General features: G+C 49.5%; 6 protein-coding genes across 6 annotated transcripts; 3 read left to right on the forward strand and 3 right to left on the reverse strand.

Annotated features, from left to right (window-relative positions):
- Nucleotides 1–284: 284 nt before the first annotated feature.
- EI90DRAFT_2875856 (proteasome maturation factor UMP1) lies at nucleotides 285–731 on the reverse strand (the record flags this gene model as incomplete). The annotated part of the gene is made up of 3 exons (XM_039053881.1): nucleotides 285–380; nucleotides 445–546; nucleotides 597–731. Coding segments are annotated over 3 exons (333 nt in total), but the record flags the coding sequence as incomplete, so codon positions are not given.
- A 125-nt stretch (nucleotides 732–856) lies between these two features.
- Nucleotides 857–1,750, forward strand: EI90DRAFT_2597417 (uncharacterized protein). Its single transcript, XM_039053292.1, has 3 exons — nucleotides 857–945; nucleotides 1,013–1,483; nucleotides 1,547–1,750. The coding sequence occupies exons 1-2, from the start codon at nucleotides 936–938 to the stop codon at nucleotides 1,453–1,455; spliced, it is 453 nt and encodes a 150-aa protein (XP_038910320.1). The 5' UTR covers nucleotides 857–935; the 3' UTR covers nucleotides 1,456–1,483; nucleotides 1,547–1,750.
- Nucleotides 1,607–6,826, reverse strand: EI90DRAFT_3131893 (uncharacterized protein; the record flags this gene model as incomplete). The annotated part of the gene is made up of 8 exons (XM_039064431.1): nucleotides 1,607–1,934; nucleotides 1,986–2,320; nucleotides 2,369–2,580; nucleotides 2,629–2,753; nucleotides 2,809–2,926; nucleotides 2,987–3,095; nucleotides 3,150–6,712; nucleotides 6,772–6,826. The coding sequence occupies 8 exons, from the start codon at nucleotides 6,824–6,826 to the stop codon at nucleotides 1,607–1,609; spliced, it is 4,845 nt and encodes a 1,614-aa protein (XP_038910321.1).
- A 183-nt stretch (nucleotides 6,827–7,009) lies between these two features.
- On the forward strand, nucleotides 7,010–9,047 carry EI90DRAFT_2978132 (PCI domain-containing protein; the record flags this gene model as incomplete). Its single annotated transcript, XM_039055930.1, has 12 exons — nucleotides 7,010–7,057; nucleotides 7,108–7,192; nucleotides 7,244–7,322; nucleotides 7,375–7,663; nucleotides 7,719–7,793; nucleotides 7,855–7,995; nucleotides 8,051–8,150; nucleotides 8,198–8,354; nucleotides 8,414–8,505; nucleotides 8,555–8,688; nucleotides 8,741–8,853; nucleotides 8,906–9,047. The coding sequence occupies 12 exons, from the start codon at nucleotides 7,010–7,012 to the stop codon at nucleotides 9,045–9,047; spliced, it is 1,455 nt and encodes a 484-aa protein (XP_038910322.1).
- Nucleotides 9,048–9,432: 385 nt separating this feature from the next.
- Nucleotides 9,433–16,687, forward strand: EI90DRAFT_3080477 (uncharacterized protein). Its single transcript, XM_039061882.1, has 15 exons — nucleotides 9,433–9,529; nucleotides 9,574–9,720; nucleotides 9,806–9,899; nucleotides 9,956–10,661; nucleotides 10,711–14,076; nucleotides 14,139–14,837; nucleotides 14,890–14,973; nucleotides 15,020–15,213; nucleotides 15,263–15,433; nucleotides 15,483–15,586; nucleotides 15,641–15,769; nucleotides 15,821–15,911; nucleotides 15,964–16,125; nucleotides 16,180–16,334; nucleotides 16,387–16,687. The coding sequence occupies exons 1-15, from the start codon at nucleotides 9,521–9,523 to the stop codon at nucleotides 16,465–16,467; spliced, it is 6,192 nt and encodes a 2,063-aa protein (XP_038910323.1). The 5' UTR covers nucleotides 9,433–9,520; the 3' UTR covers nucleotides 16,468–16,687.
- On the reverse strand, nucleotides 16,581–18,779 carry EI90DRAFT_3147135 (Low temperature viability protein-domain-containing protein; the record flags this gene model as incomplete). Its single annotated transcript, XM_039065501.1, has 7 exons — nucleotides 16,581–16,691; nucleotides 16,750–16,844; nucleotides 16,912–17,127; nucleotides 17,188–17,566; nucleotides 17,630–17,910; nucleotides 17,997–18,525; nucleotides 18,636–18,779. 7 exons carry the CDS (start codon nucleotides 18,777–18,779, stop codon nucleotides 16,581–16,583), a joined length of 1,755 nt encoding a protein of 584 aa, XP_038910324.1.
- Between the last annotated feature and the right edge of the window lie 42 nt (nucleotides 18,780–18,821).

Here is an 18,821-nt window from a genome sequence, read left to right on the forward strand (position 1 = left end):
GTTGAGGCCACTCAAAAGACCCGTCAAATTCGTCCTAGGAATCATTTGACTTCGGGTCCGGGTTCTGACCAGGTCATGTTAGGAGAATATGTCGAGGAGAGTGCTGATGGGCGGGGGAACGCAGTAGTGAAAATGAACAAGGATAGGCTTAAGTGCACAAAGCATTAAATATGGAATTTCTTCTCCATCACTTCGCGGTCATCGACCAATGGTTGCGCGGGACCTGGACCTATGGAGAATCGTGAGAGCTCAAAACGTGTGCTTGTGACAGAATCCGGTAGCTCACTCCCAAATATGTCGCTGACATCCAGCGTCTCATCGCGACCCATTAGAATGTCCAAATGAATATTTGAACGGGCAATAGTGGGCATGTGAGGGATCTGGATGGCGTTGGTGCATCAGAGGGATGGGACCAATCAGAAGGCATTCGCCCACTAAACTCACGGCCGAAACAATCTTTCTTTCCATCAACTGGCGCATCGGTGCGTGCATCCCAAACACATTACGATGCATGCTTAATCTTAAGTTGTCTTGCGTTTCTTCCCACTTCGGGACGAATAAGATTGCCAGATCGAAGACCCATTGGAGCCACTCACGCTGTCAAGCCGTTTCTGATGGGAGTGTGTTGCATTGATTTCAGTGACGAGGCTACGCGTCCCGTAGCGCAGAGAATCGTGCACGCCGAAAGAGTTAGCAGTGGCACGAATGGATGCGGATGGAGGGCCGGAGGCATGGGAAGGAGGTACAACGCAGAGCCTTCTGCTATCCTATGGTGATATTAGATGTCTATGACAGGATTGAAAATCTCCTGGCTACACACCATCGTGTTTGAGCCTTGAGCAGTCACGACGCGTAGGCTGGGGACTTGCCGTGCACCGCCACCTATGTCCCAATCCCACGCTTGACGCTATGCATCCTGTCCTCAATGGCTTGCCATGTCGGCAGGTACTTAAAATTATCTCATTCAAGCCCCGATTCATTTTCTCTGCCTCGTATGCAACCGCAAAAAAAGGACAGCAGCAAGATCCCCGATCAATTCCTTTGCGAAAAGCCTTTAACCCGATTTACCATAAATATCGTTCGAACCTGGAGACGGCACTTCATCGTGCCATACCGTCCGTGGAAGCTCACGAGACAATACACAGGGCGTGGCAGCTACACCAACGTCATCAACGCGAACAGCGGCACGCAGAGCTCACTGCTATGCTAAATAAAATGCGCAATGCTGTGGAGGAGCTGAAAAAGGTGGACGAGAAGTTATTCTATTGGGCCACAGTCCCAAGGGACCCACGCCGACTCATCCAACCAGAGGCAGAGGCGCTGCGAGGGACAAAGGGATCAGTCAGGAAAGCATTGGAGGCACGTATTGAGGGTCTCTTCCCTAGAGAACTCCGGACACCGACGGAAACCCCTTCTATAAGAGGGTGGGAGGAGAACTGGAGGCCGCCCAAATAGAGGGATTTCCACGCGATCACTCAAACATGTCAGTACAACACCCATCAATAACATTGCTTGTGCCATACCCATCTCTGATCTCGCTTTGCAGTGTGTGGTAGCGATACATTGGATAATTATGGGCAATTACTAAAGTACGGCAATGCTAGCTTTAAAACGAGTCCGAGCCAATCCCGATGGCCATGGGTGAGGAAGGACGAGGGAATTCAACGGGAAAATAAGGCGCTTTGAATGACTCAAGTTTGGCCCCATATAGACGGATGTTACAGTCCGCTCCACCAGTACCAATGATCATCTCGTTCGGATGGAATGCCAATGGTGACAGGCCTGGAACTATCGATTCGGGCGCTGCCGTCCGCCCAGTTGGAATTGACGTCCGCCCCAGTGATGATAGATGAGGTTGGAATGAGAAATTGTCCGGCGGAGGGTATATGGTGAGGAATTGCTGGCGCCACTGTGCCGGGGTAATTGCCGTAACACTGAACCGCCAATTGAGTGATCGATCGTCAATAAGGCGAACAATTACTTACGTTGCAAAGATGTTTGCCTCATCGTGGATTGCGAGGCTCTCAAGACCGTAGGAATGAGGCTCAATTAGCGTATTAGGGATGGGTGAACGAATGTCCCATAGGCAAACAGTGCCGTCCACACTGGCCGAAATCATCTCCCGACTGCCATGCTTTTGCCAGTGAACATTCTGAATCCAAGACTGATGGCCCTCACAGGAACGTATGTAGCCACCAGATCTCATCCGTCGATCGTACACATGGACAGATCCGTCTGCATGTCCTACACTGAAAATTTGGCTCGCATCTGACTCAAAAGCAAGAGATGTTACACTGCTCGCCGCGTTTGTGGGGACATCCTTGAATCTGCGGTGAGGAAATAATTCAGGACTTGTGGGCAAACATACCTGCAAACAAAGTTCCCTGTGGGAGTCCCAGACTCTAACTGCCTTAACGTCTCCAGACGCTAGCAGAATCCCACTATATTGTTGCCATGCCAAAACCATACCACTGCCCTTCTTGACAGGGACTCGGTCATTCAGTGCCCGAAAGGCAGTAACAAGTTCAACCGAATCATTTCCTCCATTACAATTTCTGAAGACGCGGACTACCTGATCGCCTGGATTCAGGTCAGTCGATGATGTGAACCCTCCATTGCCACACTTACTGGATCCGGAGAGAACCAAAGTATGATAATCGTTGTTTATGTATTGAAGATGGGTAATCCTGGACCCTGGTGAATTGTTGTTGTAGAAGACACATATCTTCCGTCGCGAAGCCCAATCCCATAGCCTGAGGAGCAAGAGTCAACAGTGGCCAACCAGTATCAGCTAGAAAGTGATAATACCCTATATTATTCAGTCTATCGGCGATTAGGAGATGGTTTTCCGTAGGATGGAAGGCAAGTTGGGATACGTTTTGATCATTGGGCAAAGTTGCTATCAATTTGTCCCATGCATGAGAATCTGAGATTGATTGGAAAGCACATGTCAGTACCAGCTAGCACCGCTTAGTCGCTTACTTACCGGCCATCTCAGCCTGGTCAGCGCTGTCTTGTAAACTCTTCTCGGCAGCCAAACGCTTCAGCATTTGCTCGTTATATAGCTCGGAACCAGGTTCTTCGATTTCGGCCAACTTCAGCAGCATCAGCATTCAGGTACGACACACCAGTCACTTTGCTGGACTTACACCCATCTGCGATTCACTGTAGTATTCCGCGCAAGAATCGTAATAGGTGCTTCTCAATGGTAACGTATCGGAAATCGTATCCAGTTTCCCTAAAGCCAAGCTTGACGAATGACGCTTGTGACTGTTGGAGCGATAATTTTGAACTTCTCCTTTCCTGTCCCAAGGGACTCGACTGCGCTGTCGTTCGAAGTCCTCTTCGACAAGAGCATCCATTATGCTCTTTGCCGATAATTGGGAACCTTTTCCCCCTTTGCCGTTGGCCCGGGAAGCGGGTTCTGCACGGTCTCTGCTAGGGAAGGTTAGCGACGATGGACCGAGAGATGGATTGGGAGGTGAAAGTGATTTCCAGGAAGGGGACAACGCCGCCGACACTGTCGAGCCTCGAGCATCGGCCAGTGAAGCTGAAGGACTGGGAGAGGGTAGAGATTTGGTCCGTGCTTGAAGGTTCCAAGGTGAAGTATATTTAAATGAGTTAAGCCCAGGCTCTGGGGTGACAGCGATCAATGGTATGGAGTCTGGACTTGGAAGTAAGGGAGAAGCAGGGAGAGGTGACCCGGGTTCAGATAATGGGAACGGATGACCGACCGCAAGGTTCTTCAGCGATGCAGCTATTGATGATGTGCGCTTGAGCGTGCTGGAAAGTGCATGAGTTGACATTGAGGAGTCTGATCTCTGAAGGGAAACATGGCGGGTAGCGTTTATTTGGTCGCTGTTCATTGCAGTCGCGGAATTAGCGTGAAGCGACGATTGACGAGATCGCGGAATTTGTAACTTATGACCCGAGCTTGTCACCACGCGAGCAATGGTAGCCGCTTCGTCATTGGATGAGCGTATAGGGAAAGAATTCAGTCCGGAAGATGGGAGGCGGGCAAAAGCAGATTCCACCAAACAAGCCATAAGGTAATCGACCACTGTTTTCGCCATGGCAGCCACCTCAGGGTAGGGGTCGACAGAGAGATCGAACAAAGCTGACCATATGGTAAAAAAGGACGACAACAAAACCCGGTTCTCTTCCTTGATAAGATCGAAGTCACGGTCGGCTCGTGGATCAGCCAGGGTCATCAAGTGAATCCATTCGGAAACTATACGATGAATAGCAGCAAATCCCTCTTCAGGACCATCCGCTTCCAGCATGAATAGCCTACCCACATCAGGGATGTGGGCCCGATTCACCTTATCCCACTCCCAGTATATCCAAGCAGCTATCGTGAACCAACCCTTCCATTCTACAACCAAGGCGCTCAGAAGAACAATGAGTTCTTTCCGAACAATGGGACTAGCGTCATCCCGGCCTGCAAGCATTGCACGCGTGCCAATTGCAATTTCAACCCTGAACTGGTCGCGAGGGTTGAAGGGCAGCAGACCCGTACCGCCCCCACTTCGGTGAGACGGGTCTGGGGAGGACGAGGCACCTAAAAATGTGCCAAGTGCGTACGTAGCTGACGCACGGACTTCGGGTGATATGTCGTGCAACATTTCCATCACCTTATCGTGTGCTGAGTGCTCCATCGCGAGGGCTTTATAGTCATCCCTTTCCGCCCACAAGTTCGCTAAGCAAAGGATGGACCATTGTCGAAGGAGGAAATCGTCGTCGTCAAGTCTAAACATGCATTGCTCAAATGCGCCATGAATAAATGCGCGCTCTTGGCCATGGATATGATCTCGCACGATGACTGACAAGCAGAACGCCGCCATGGCTCGATGCTCCGAAACATTTGGGATCAGAAGGGGGACAGGCCCATTAGGCATGAGAACCTCGCAAAAATACTTCAGCGGGGAGACCTTTAATTTGGGTGCATTTTCACCCTGTGCTTGTGGATCTTTGATTTCAATTTCCCGAGCGAGGTCCTCTTTGCAACTTGGATCGGCGGACAATATACGAGCCCATATAAACAAAAGCACGGGTCGTACATCGGGAGAAGATGATTGGAGAAGCCTGAGAACGTACGGGAATATGCCGATTTCGAGAGCATAGTGCACTGCCCATGGTCCCAAATCCATGAATTGAGATAATAGAATGAGGGCCCGAAGTCGATGTGCTTGGGACAGGAGGACTTGGAGGAGGACGGGAAGCTGTTCAGGGGGGCGCCTATGATTCTCCACTTCATGAGCCTCTTCTGGTCCGCATCCACGAGGTCTCATTGAGAAGATCCGAGCACGCTCGCCTGAGGCTTCATTTAGTATCTTTCCGCGTTTAAGCCAAACCTCAAAGGCGGTCAAATGTTCGGCGAAAAAAACGCTTGGCACGTATCGGTAAGGAAGAGGCGCATCAGGTGCCAGTGGCCGTGGGTCCGGCAAGTGGGAACCCAAACTTCTGAGGATTTCAGGCAGTTGAGCCAGACAACTGTCGACAGCAAGGTCCCAGGCTCTCCACATAGGATGCATATGAGTGGGAGGAAGGCGAGGGAGGGATCGAGGCGTGCAGTCATACGCTCTAAGGACTCGTTCTGCCAAGAGGAAATTACGGAATAACGATGCGGTGGTTAAGTCTTGCCGGAAGTACTTGCGGAAGATTTCGGGTGAAAACACAGACCACGCAATCGTGTCTGTGACGGCAGTGAAGATCCAAGAAAGCTCCCCAAAGGGAGTCCTACGATCCTTGAAATCGCCTGGAATATGGGAAATAGATTCTAATGTGGCATCCGGGAACCTATGGTTATTCTGAAGGACATAAAACCGCAAAGCCATCTTGATCGGTGAGGTCAAACAGGAAGTAAAGACATCCGCAGGAAGGTCAGGGGCCATGGGCAATTCTTCATCCGCTCCGCATGCCAATAGATGAATGCACTCGGACAGCGGGACGTAGTCCGCCGCAAAATTCCCGTCTGGATACAGCTGACGCATTTCCTCATCCTTTGGCTTCGCAAATTTCTCAAAATTATGAAGGATATTCCCAGCAGCCGAGCAGTCCCAAATAAAAAGAGTGGGCGAGCGAATCCAGTCTTGCAGGTCGTTGAGGGAGACGGGTATGTACTGAGTGTAATTGCGATTAAATACCCAAAATTCCCCATTATTAGTGGGCTTCGGTACACCGTGCCCGTTGTAATAAACAAGGGCCCGATTACTCTTAGTGTGATTCCGTAGACTGATCATATATCCCTTGAAATCGTCGAGCGAGGGGTCTAGATAAGATTTGTACTTGCCACGGCTATTCAGTATCTCGAATTGGTTTTGCAGGGCCTTCCCGATTGTTTCGAGAGCTTTTGATGGTGGCATAGTGTGGGGGTCAATCCAGCACTCAAGATGGGCAGCCGGTTGCGTCTTAACTATGTCAGGCGGGTCGCAGCCAATGTTCAAGCATATGATGAGCGCTCCCTGAGTGGTTTTATAGCTTCTCCCGGTCATCCTCCAAAAAGGTTGTTTCTTTTCGACTTGCATGGGATTTCCCCCATTCGTGTGCCGTCGGGAAATGAAGAAATGAAGCGAAGAGCCAGCAGCGCCAAGGGTGCTTGGGGGTGGAGAGTCCTCAGTCTCTTCATAAGACTCTGAGCCTTCTGAATGAGTGAGGTGGGACCTTGATGTACTCTTCGAGTCTCTACTTGTTGATCGATGCCACTCGGCATCTAAACGATGAAAGTACCATCAACAAATCTCCCCATGAAGCATGGAAAGATCGACTCACCAGGAATCGGGTATCCATTTCTTCCCCCATAGTCAGGAGAAACTTCGTGAGCCATCAAAATAAGTCCCTCTTGCGAACGTCTCTGACTCTTCGCAGTGGGTCAACGGTAGCCAATGACGGATGTACTCCTTCCCAGTACTCGTTGACCTCTACAACCGGTTGAAGTAATTCAATGGTCTAATCCGCACGTGACCACTTTCAGAATCACCTTGCACAACTTCCAGAGCCCGCAACAGCAATGGAAGACGATGATATGGAATATTTGGAGGCCGCAGGTTCGGATGATGTTAGTGTTTATTAGCGATGGATCGGCATTTCCTCTTAATGTTCCTCAAGGATTATGGCCTAGAATACACGGACGAAGACGACGAAGGGGTGGCGGCTGGGGCAGATATGGAAAACCAATACTATACAGCGAAGGGTATGCTGTACTGGCTTTCTTTGTGCCTGGATATCTCACTCCCCCGGTCAGCTTTGAAAGAAGACGATCAAGAAACTGCATTGAAAGCATTCCAGGCAATCGTAGCGAAAGAGACCGAACCAACCGAGTGGTATGGGATGCTCCACTCCATTACTTGTCCTCCTGATTATTGCGTTTTATAGGGGATTCAAAGCACTTAAGCAACAGACCAAGCTTCTCTTCTTAGTTTTACGACGCCCACATGAAGCTCTTCGGACATATACCAAACTCCTCACATACACGAAATCTGTAGTGACGCGGAATTATTCTGAGAAGAGTATCAACGGTATTCTCGATTATGTTGGAGACGGGGGGAAGAAAGGTAAAGGCCGTAAAGTGGCGGCTGTGGCGGCGAATCAGGATGTCGATGTCGAGGTACTCCAGAAATTCTACGAAGTCACCAAAGCGAGCTTGGAAGACACGAAAAATGATGTGAGTCGGGAGCGATCCTATCCCGCATTGGGAGTCGTCAACACTTTTGTACCAGCGTTTATCGTTGAAGACCAACTTAAAGCTTGCAAAACTGTGGCTGGACAGGAAAGAATTCGGTCGACTGAATGCAGTAAGTCATTCTGCTCTGCGAGGACGCAATAGAGGTAAATCTGCTGGGTCGCGTTTCATAGCTGATAAGGGAGCTTCACCAATCCGTCGAGGGCGGCGCCAGCGGTGATACAGGGGACCAATCAAGAGGGACGCTGCTACTTGAAATCTACGCCCTTGAGATACAAATGTACAATGAAATGCGGAATTACAAAAAGCTTAAGGTACCAAACCCTCTTTTGCACTTACGACACCTTAGTCTTACATATATTCTTTGAGGAAATATACAATGCCACCTTGGAGGTCCGATCCGCCATACCACACCCACGAATCATGGGCGTAATAAGGGAATGTGGAGGGAAAATGTGGATGGGTGAAAGTAAGTATCCCCATGTTGTTCGATCCCCATGCCTCACGGATTAGCAGAACAGTGGGCTCGGGCATCAACCGACTTCTTCGAATCATTCCGCAATTATGACGAGTCGGGATCCCCTCAGAGAATCCAAGTACTGAAGTACCTTGTACTTGCAAATATGTTGATGGGGAGTGATATCAACCCATTTGACAGCCAGGAAACAAAGCCGTACGTGCCGCACTAGATGTCAGAACGAATTAGCGTAATTATACTCCACTCTTCATCAGATACAAGAATGATCCGGAGATAACAGCGATGACGGACCTTGTTGGGGCGTACCAGCGCCGAGAAGTCCACGAAGCCGAGAAGATACTGCGAGGTGCGCATTTCCCTAATCGTCTTGCACCTATCATTCACATACGCGGCAGACAACAAGGCTACTATCATGGATGATCCATTCATACGATTTTACATAGGGGATCTGCTCCGCACACTGAGGACTCAGTACTTGATTGATCTTATCCGACCGTATACTCGGCTCGAATTATCCTTCTTAGCAAAAGTATGCGCTCTCCAACCTCGTCTGACTCGTCTTCAATGACCCTCAATTCTAGCAACTAAATGTCGACAAGGAAGAGGTAGAAGATCTTCTCATTGGACTTATCTTGGAGGGCAAAGTGAAAGGTCGAATCGATCAAGTGGGGGCAAGGCTTCAGTTAGACTCAAGGTAGGTGCGCTGATGCCGGTATGATATGGTTACTCCAATGGTCTCTTCCTAGCCGAACGCTCGAAAAGAGACGGTACGCTGCTCTTGAAAAATGGACTGAGGGACTCGAGAAAGTGCATGGTAGCATTGTTGGGCGATTTATGGGTTCAGGTGGAACGGTATCGGATACTCGTGCCTTCTCAGAGTTTGCGTAGTGTGTTCTCTGCTACTTGCAATCGTCAATTCAATAACGTGACGTGACTCAAGCTGTCACTTGTTTGTCTTGTTTGTCCTGTGACTTTGAAGTTTGAACCCTCGAGTTGCACCACGTTCTGGGCTCATTACCAATGCCATGTTGAAGCAAAGAGAAGTTGGAATCCCAGCGCATCCTTTGCGCAAAGAGGACGTTCACACACTCACTACGTTCGGCAATCCTTTTGCCGGTGAAGGCGAAGACGAGAGCTCTTCCTATGCAATAGTGACATCGCTTTTGTCGAAAGTGAAGAACACTTTCGGTGCCCAGTCCACTCCTACTTCTACTAGCCCAAGTACAACGCAGATCGTTTCACTCCAAACCGAACCTACGCGCAATGGTTCAAATCCATTCCCACGATTGCCCTCCAGTGGCAAAGATCGAGGCATCCGTGGGCTTGCAGATGCCCGTCGCCCTGCTCCTCCCCTAGTTTCTATGACCCCCGTCATCTCCGAGATCCCTACCTATCTCAATGAGCCCGAGGCCAGACGCCTAAAAATCCTGATCCTCGCTCGGGCTCCCCCATGGAAGGAGACACTACATTTAACACGAGTATTCCAGGATTCCCCATACAAGATGACGCCCGAAGTGTCAGAACTAGCAATAGCCTTAAGCGGAGTGGCACTGCATCAAAAGTCATTCGTCGCCTACGCGGAGATGGTGGAGCCCGTTTAATATTATCCTGACGCTAAATGTTAACTTTCTTTTAGGTTGTCAAAGGACTATTGGATGGATGACGATCTGTGTAAGGAGTGTTATGACTGCAAGAGCACTTTTACTGCTTGGAGACGAAAGCATCATTGCCGTATATGCGGTGAGCGGTTGCACCTAGGGTACGAATGAGTTTCAGTGTGGTTGATTTTCGTTAAGGTCAAATTTACTGCTCTCGGTGTGCAAGCAATATCATCAAAGGAGCCAGGTTTGGTCAGGATGGGCTCGTCCGAATATGCAACATCTGTTTGAAAATGCTAGAAGATGACAATTATGATGATGAAGATGATCGAAGAAGCATTGCCTCCGCCAATTCATCGCCGTTTCCCGCGCATCAGTTGGGAAATTTACAAAACCAGTACCCTCAATCACCATATGCTGCCCAGAACTTGCTTGCACAGAGTCACGACTCCTACAATCTTTTTTCGATCCCTGAATTGCATCGTAGATTTGTTCCAGACACTAATAATCCACTTAACTGGGACGGTGCGGATGCAACGGCTGCACCGTTCCGCAGGAATCTAGAGGACGAGAAAGACGTCGAGCCCCGACCCGGTGCTTTGGAGGAGTTTGCGGCTGAAGCTGGCGAGGCAGGGGGAGCGGGGCCGAAGGGGAACGCGCCTCAGGTACCGCCCATGATTCAGTTCCCATCGCAAGAAGACAAGGAACAATCCTTTATACATTTCCCGGGATCCTCTTCTCCAGATCGTGCGGACAGTCCACGACCTTTACGGTCTCGTGTGAGTTCTTTCGCGACTGATGCAGATCTGGTTGGGCCACCTTTCTTGCGAAGTCGCGTCGCTTCGCGGCTTACAGCTCTCGATATCGGGGAGCCAGGTTGGAGAACTAGACGAGAATCTAGCGCGTGCGTTCGTCATGCATTCCTCAGCCTCCAGCCACTAAAGTTTTCGCAGGTATGCTGCTGAGCTGAATGGAGCATCAATGTTCCACCTCCGAATTTTGCTTCGGCAGCTTTTGGACAAAGAGGGCATACAGAAGGCTCGAGAATGGGAAGAGACATTGATGAAACTCTGCCTTCGATTTGCGTCCCACTTCTCTGTCAACGCCAGACTCCCAGGAGGCTCAATGGATGTGCGGAGAAATATAAAAATCAAGAAACTGCCAGGTGGTCTTCCTCGTGACTCCGAGTATGTCGACGGCGCGGTCATCACCAAGAATGTTGCTCACAAAACCATGTTTCGTGACATCCGCAACCCCCGCATCATGATCGTCACTTTTCCGTTTGATTACCACCGCGTAGAAGGCCAATTCATGGCATTTGAACCGCTCTTGTCACAAGAGAAGGACTACCTCCAAAACCTTATATCTCGAGTCGCTGCTCTTAGGCCCCACCTTGTACTGGTAGAGCGCTCCGTTTCTCGATTGGCTCTTGACAATCTCCTCCGTGCCAATATTGCGGTCGCGCGGACAGTCAAAAATAGCGCTTTACAATTTGTTGCCAAGGCAACTCAAGGCCATGTGTTGACGTCCATGGATAGGCTTGTGACTGAGCCCCAAATGGGACAATGCGCTCGTTTCCGCATTCAAACTTTCGATCATCACCTTATCCCTGGGCGTAGGAAGACGTACATGCGATTTGAAGGCTGTGGCAACGATACTGCATGCACTGTCATCTTGCGAGGGGAAAACCTTGAAACGTTGAAGAAAATAAAAGCAGTTACTGGCTTCCTCATGTTTGCCGTTCGGAATCTGAAGATGGAAACTTTTCTTTGGAAAGACACCGTGATTTCTATGCCTCCAATGCCAACAGACGCCGCACCTCAAAGTTTTGTTCAGCTTGCAAACCGGCGTAGTGAGAACGTTACCCAAAACGTCCCTGGATCAGGAGATTCGAGTCCCAATTCATCAGCGAGAGATGGAGGCGGAATTGAATCTCTTGTCCCTGCTGTTGCTGCGAGCGATGCAAGTCCACTCTCTCCTCGCATTCAGCCTGTGCTTTCGCCCTACTTAATTAACTTCGTATCGATATCATCCACGCTCCGATTTCCTCCTCCATATCCAATTTGGAAAATGAAAGAGTTCGACGATTTAGTGGGTTTTGCGAAGAAAGAGTGGGAGGAGGAAGAAGCATCACGGATTCTTCAGGAAGAAACTGAGAGGTCGCGAGCCCTTTCACAAGCGATCGTTCTAAGAAATGACGATGCTGGGGGCTTAGACTGTGAGGACCTACCCAAGACGCCTCAACCTCGTCGTGCCCCCTCAATCACTCCTGATGATACCACACCTTCCATTGAAACTCGTGCACTGCCTCGTACGGAATCCAAGGCAAGCTTGCTTTCTGGTTGCGGATCCTCTGCAATGCAATCATTGCTTCTCAATCCCACACTGGTGTCTCTGGGTGCGATTGCGGTCGTCCGCGATGTCAGCTGTATAACGAAGCTCAGTGCTTTGCATCAGGCCCGTACTGCGCATGAGGAGTTCAAGAGGATTTGGGAATGGTATCTCCGGAAGAACCCAGATGACTTCGCGATTCAGAAATATCAGTGCATCCATGTCCGCCACTTCGTCATACCGACTCTGGGAATGGATCCTGAGCCCGCATGCTTTCAACCGAAGCTTATTCGCATATCATATTACGGAGAAAATGATTGCACCCTTGGGCAATTCATTGAGGATTCGATCATGGAGTTTCTTGACCCAAAAAAATTATGCCAGGGAAAGGGCTGTCGCAAACATCTTGGAGCGCACAGCAAAGTATACGTTCATCACGAGAGTCGAGTGGTAGTTGCAACCGAACCTTGGACGCCAACAGTAAACCCAGAAAGTTCTATTCCTTCACCGGACAAAATTGCGTCTTTCAGTGTTTGCCGCAAATGCTTTCAGACCACTCCATTCATACCAATCTCGGATGAGACGCTGAAGTACTCTTTTGGGAAGTTTCTTGAGCTGCATTTTTACCCTGCCGATGTTTCTCTCATTCATGGTGCTGGATGCGAGCATAATATCTATCTTCATCATATTCGTTATTTCGCGTGGCGGGGAATGACGGTCCGTTTCCAAACAGAGCCCGTTGGTATCTACGAGGTAGTTTTCCCGTCGATGCGGACAACTCTCCATATGGAGTCACTACTCACCCTCAAGAATCGTGATTACGAGTGGCTTCTCCTCAAGAACGCCGCTTATTGGGACTCTGTCGTCAGTCGGATCACTGAATTGCAAGCTCAAGCCGCTTTTGAATCAACCTCACCGCCGGAATCTTCCAAGGACTCTCTCGTTGATGAAGGAATGGAACTGCTGCGTCGAGTCAAAGCGGACCGTGACGAAGCATCTCGGATCATCCAGGACGCTTACGCAAGCTCTTTTCCCGTTGATACCCTTGCCTTAGGCGGAGCTCGATCATTCATTCAAAACAAAGTGGTGCAATGGGATCTGGAGTTGGAGCGACTCGAAAAGAAACATGCTCTACGGCGGCCCCGGATGCTTTCTGAGAAGGATTTCCGTCGAATGACAGGCTCTCATCATTTCAAGCGTCTGTACGACGATTTTTTCCGCCAACCTAAATCCGCTGCCTCTGAAATTGATGAGAAGTCGACGAATGAGCCTGACGCCCCCATTTCAGAGTCTGAATCAATGGAGGAGAAACTACCGGTCTCTGAAGACGCTGGCCTCCCCGGTGCAGTTCTCCCTGTTGTTGGGGATGTGCTCGCCCCTGTAGCCAAACCTTTGGAAGAAGGGGATAGCGATTCTACCATATCTGCTCCTCGAACAAGTATGTCTGTTTCATTAGAAATCGTGCCATCCAATGATAGGACACAGACTATGCCTTCGCGCGGGGAGGCAGTGCAAGAGGCCAGCAACATTGTGCCTTCTGCTTCACGGCCCCCTTCACGTCTCCCACGCTGGCAAGGAAATGCTGGGCATGTTGCTGATCTGGTGAAACACTTTCAGCCTTCGAACAATATTGAACATTCAACTACGCTTATGGATTTCCCTCCCAGTGATCAGACGACGTACTCTGATTCAGAGGCTCCTTACAATCCCATCCCAAAGAAGCGTATAAGGGTGAGGAGTACCGGCGCGAAAGGTCCCCCACCTCAGGAGTCCGGAGGCTCCGATTATGAACGAAGCTACGCTGCGAACCTTGGGCCGCGTCATCTAGCCCAATCAAAGCGCGCTGTGGGCAAGCTGCGTCCCCCTTCTTATGTTACTAGGATCCCTCCTCCACTCGTGAAAAGGACCCCATTGCCAGCTTATTCCGACGAGCAGATGAGCAGCAACGTCTTGGCCCCGATTCCAGCAGAGAGAGCAAAAGGAAGAAAGTAAGCAGTTGATTGGGAATTTGGCTCGAACCTTGATGATTTTAATGCTACTTCGGGCATAGAAGTGATGAAGGCAGCAAAGCCAGGGCCAAGAACTGTGTAAGGCCTCCTCTCAAGGCGCACGGGTCGAACCGTGTGCTCTCCAGACCCAGTCCTAGGCCTCCTGGCTCTGCGAGTTCGGGTCAAGTCCACACACTAACGCGCCAATTCGAGCGCATTTCCAAAGATAACGCGAAAAAGCACGCAATTGCAAAAACCCGCAGAGCCCGCCCCGTGGCCACAACGCGAGCCAAAGTTGCTTTTTTCAGTTCCATCCGGGAAGCCCCTTTGGACGAATCCGAAGATGATGATGAGGTCAACGTAGAAGCAGACGATGAGGGTGACGGTGGTAAGAACTCGATGAAAACCCCGGCAGATAATGCTCCAGAAGCACCTGCGTCAGTCCATTCATCAACAGAAAGCGTTAGCGGCTTCGCCGATGAAATTGATGCTAAGCCAGCATCTTCTGTCCAGGACGTCAGGCCAGTTGACGAGAATACATTGGAACCTGAAGCCGTCGAGTTATCTGGGGCTGACGTTACAGAAGACCTGCCTCGTCCAATGTCGCCATCTTCTCAACGGACCGATCCGTCTGTACCGTCGAAGTTATCAGAGACCCAAGATACTGGGCCCAGCAGCAGCGCGGAAGGCTCTACAGTAATGAGTACGGTTTCGGGATGGTGGCGAGGAACCAATAATGCGACCCAGTTACAATATCCATTGTACGTGCGCCAAGATGTTTCCCCTGCATTCTCGTATCTCAATGTCGATTAGTGGCGCAGCTGAGCACATGTTCGCGGATAATCCCATCACGTTGCGGGAAGATGAACCAACCTCGATCATTGCATTTACTCTGAAGTATGACTGTTTTCACCACATCGTCGTTGTCTAACTCCATTCCTAGTTCCAAAGATCATCGACAGGCTATTAGCAAAGCACAGGCGGAACGCAAAGCAAAAACCGCGGAGCACTCGGAGACATTCATGCCCGATGACTCGTCCGACAGTCGATCGACGTGGGGACTAATCAACAGCGAGGATGCACCAGATCCTTCAGAACTAATGAAGCATCCAACTAGTGTCACACATTTGTCGTTCCGTACGTCATCTCAAATCTGCTAATTCGCCTATTTCTGATGAAACTCTAGAATTTGAAAGCGGTGGAATCGCAATTTCATGTGCCGTATTCTGTGCCGAGCAGTTTGAACTGCTCAGACGTTCTTGTGGTTGTGAGGATCTCATGATCGAGTCGTTGGCTCGCTGCCATAAATGGGATGCCACCGGGGGCAAGTCAGGGTCGGCGTTCCTCAAATCCAGAGGTTTGTGTCAATTTTACACATACAATACTGGGTTCATCCTTTATCCCAGATGAACGATTTATTGCCAAGGAGATTACGAAGTCTGAGTTAGATGACATGACAAAATTTGCACCGGCATATTTTGATTACATGTCAAATGCAATCTCGTCTAATGTTAGTCTGTTTGATATTGGGCGATCCACATCCACTTGCTCATGGCCCTTGCAGCGCCCAACTTTGCTGTCCAAGATTTATGGATGCTACAAGGTCATCTACAAAAACCCTGTTGCGGGTAAAACAATTCGCATGAACTTGCTTGTCATGGAAAACCTGTTCTATGGACGCAAATTCTCGAAAGTGAGGACATCGGTCGAGCCGAAACAGCATTCATTAATTCGTGTCCCGTAGATCTACGACTTGAAAGGGTCATTGCGTAACCGCCATGTGAGGTCTACGGGCCGCGAGAACGAAGTACTGTTGGATGAAAATCTCGTTCAAAGTAAGTATACTCAATTGTGCCATGTCGTCGGCGCTCAGCGTAATGCATCTAGTGTCGCATCTTGATCCCTTCTATGTCCGTGAGCATAGCAAGCGAATCCTTCGAGGTGCCTTGTGGAATGATAGCAGATTCTTGGCGAATTTGAACATCATGGATTATTCGGTCATAGTGGCGGCCGACTGCATCAAGAACGAGTTAGTGGTGGGGATAGTCGGTTAGTCTCAGACCTCATGGCCATCTTGAACGATGCCTAACATGTTCTGGGAAGATTTCATCCGGACCTATACCTGGGACAAGAAGCTGGAGACGTGGGTGAAAGAGTCTGCCTTTTTAGGGGGCGCGGCGAAAGGCGAACCGACAATAATTACTCCGAAACAATACAAGGCACGATTTAGGAGTGCTATGGAGCGCTACTTCCCTCTCGTGAGTTCATTTGCTTGGGCAAGGCACCCATGCTGACTGAGGCTTCACATAGGTTCCTGACAGGTGGACAAAACAACAATATACTCCAGACGATGAAGGCGATGGCTTACTTGAAATGTGGCCTGACTGGTAATGCTTCAGCATCGATATCCTAATTTCGTTCATGTCATTTACTCCATATCATTGCAATCTCACCATTTGATACCACTTACGCAACTACAAATATGTATTATAGAATATCCTAAACTATAGCGGCCTTACTGTCTCGGCGATTTTCCTCACTCTCTGAACCTGTGCCTGGTTCTTGTGCTCTGCAGCGAAGGATTGTTTCATCAGCTTCTTCTCCGCCCGACGGGTCTGTGGATGGGCACTCTTTAGTATATTATTACGGAAAATGGTAAGGATGGCTACATACCCGGCGTTCCTCTTTGACTGCTCGCCTGCGCGCTTTCCTCTCTTCAGGAGTTTCATCCTTCGGCCGTTTCGTTGTAATGACTTTTCTGCCTTCTACTATAATACAGGTAAACCGGTATTGAAATAGAGTGGGCGCGTGTAATCGCCTTGCAAAAAAGCGCACCTTCGGGTTCGTTTGCTTCTTCACCAAGGACCTCATATCTCAGTGCTTTTCGATCGTCTGTGTTCTCTACGTCGGGCGATGAACTTTTCAGAACGACGTCATCGACGACCGCCATTGGTATCCCCGTGCGTTTGTTTAGCTTTATTTGAGGGAATCGATGATTATTTTTCTTGAGGCCGATGACTTTTGGATGATTTTCCAGGTTGCTGTACGTACCTATTGTTGTTTCAAATGAAACTTATTGAGCGTTCTTGGTGGGATGGATGACTTCCGTACTTAATATGGTTTCAACGTCCCAGCGATCCTCGTCATCATCTATTCCGACGATAGAAGGGAGTGGCATCGCTTCATCTTCTTCATCCTCTCCGTCTTCCACTTGCTCCAATCTCCTCAATATCCGTTCGCGGAGGCTGTCGTCTTCGATCATGGCAGTTCGTAGAGTTCCCAACTTTTCTGCCGCTGTATTTCCTTCTAGAATGATCTTCAATTTTCCGCCGACCAACTCATAGCGGTCAAGGAAATCCTCCATGAGGGATTCGAAGTCTTCTCGAATACGGAGGTCTGGAGCTTCTTCTTCTTTCTCTTTGATCAGCGCTTCGATGACCGCCTCGTCATCCAAATCATCCTCTCCATCTGATTCATACTCTTTCTCGATCTGAGTAACAATGTTAACCGGGGGGGGGACAAATGAATAATAATAATAATAGCGAACTCTTACCTCGGCAAATCGCTCATCTAACGCGGTAAGCCCTTCATTTCGATACATGGATGAACTTGTAAGACTGTACCCAGATGCATCCGATGCACCTTTTCTTCTCCTCTTCCCACCAATGACGGGTAGGCGAGGTAAAGTCCTAACCGTATCTTGTGCTTCCGACCTCCCGTCATCTTCTCCGTCGAGATCACCACTGTCATCGTCCACGTCCGATTTAGAAGCATCAGCAGCAGCGAGTTGCTGCTGCTGTCTCTTAAATTTCGAGAAACGTGTCTCCCAGCTTTCTTCTTCCCAATGATGATTCCCCTCCTCCTTCCCCTTCTTCTTCTTCTTTTTTCAACCTCCTCTCCATTCTCGTAGAATTTGAAACCTGGATCTTCGGTCTTGGTTCGCTCGCCATCTTTGATGAGCTCCCCGAAGAAATCATCCTCAAGACCATCATCTACAAACTCACCATCTTCTAGAGCTTCGAGCGTCTGACGAAGGTGAGGATCCATATCGGGCCGAAACCCTGCAATGGAAGATGGTATCGCTCGGGAGGCTTCATAGGTCTGATCAAGAGTGTTTTCTTGCTTCGAAGGTAGTACTTCGTTCGGCATTACGGATGTAGGAGCACCCTGTTGCTTGAACGCAATTCCATTCCCGGAGTCCTCCCCTTCCTTTCCTTTCTTAGTAGTTTTACTTCTCGACGAGGAAGGTGCTGCTGCTGCTTCGAGTAAGATACTAGCTACACCTTCCTCTTGAACCCCAATTGGACGTAGATGTTGCATGTAGTCATACTCCGTGTCGTCGTAGTAAATTTCGTACATGGATGCTTGGCCTACATTGGGGCGTGACGTGCTTCTCTCTAAGCTCAGTTGGGAAGCGAATGTAGTTTCCAGACCAGCTTCAGATCCCGCCTTAGTGAGTATACCAAGGGTGTCCCCCCCCCCCCCCGAGTTGAGTTAATGATAATAAGTAATACTAGCAGAAAGATGAAAGAAAAAAAAAATGGAATGGGAATGCTCACCTTGCCCAAAGCGTGACCCCGACTGACGTCCCTGAAAACGAGCTTCGAAGCCTCTGCATCGTGTATAAGAGGGTCTCTTTGTGACCGATGAACGAGCTGAAAGCGCTGAACGCCTGGACCCTTAAATGCACTCCTTTTCGGCATGGCTCCTAGGGGGATGCCAATGGGTAGAGGCGACGAGCACAC

The sequence above is a fragment of the Cantharellus anzutake genome, assembly GCF_015039405.1.
Source record: "Cantharellus anzutake strain C23 chromosome Unknown EI90scaffold_82, whole genome shotgun sequence".
NCBI lineage: Eukaryota > Fungi > Basidiomycota > Agaricomycetes > Cantharellales > Hydnaceae > Cantharellus > Cantharellus anzutake.

Bases quoted from the DNA above. Each gene is read 5' to 3' on its own strand.
- EI90DRAFT_3080477 (XM_039061882.1), top strand. The intron at 9,900-9,955 runs GTGAGCGGTTGC...ATTTTCGTTAAG, and splicing joins GCATCATTGCCGTATATGCG to GTCAAATTTACTGCTCTCGG. The intron at 10,662-10,710 runs GTGCGTTCGTCA...AAGTTTTCGCAG, and splicing joins ACTAGACGAGAATCTAGCGC to GTATGCTGCTGAGCTGAATG.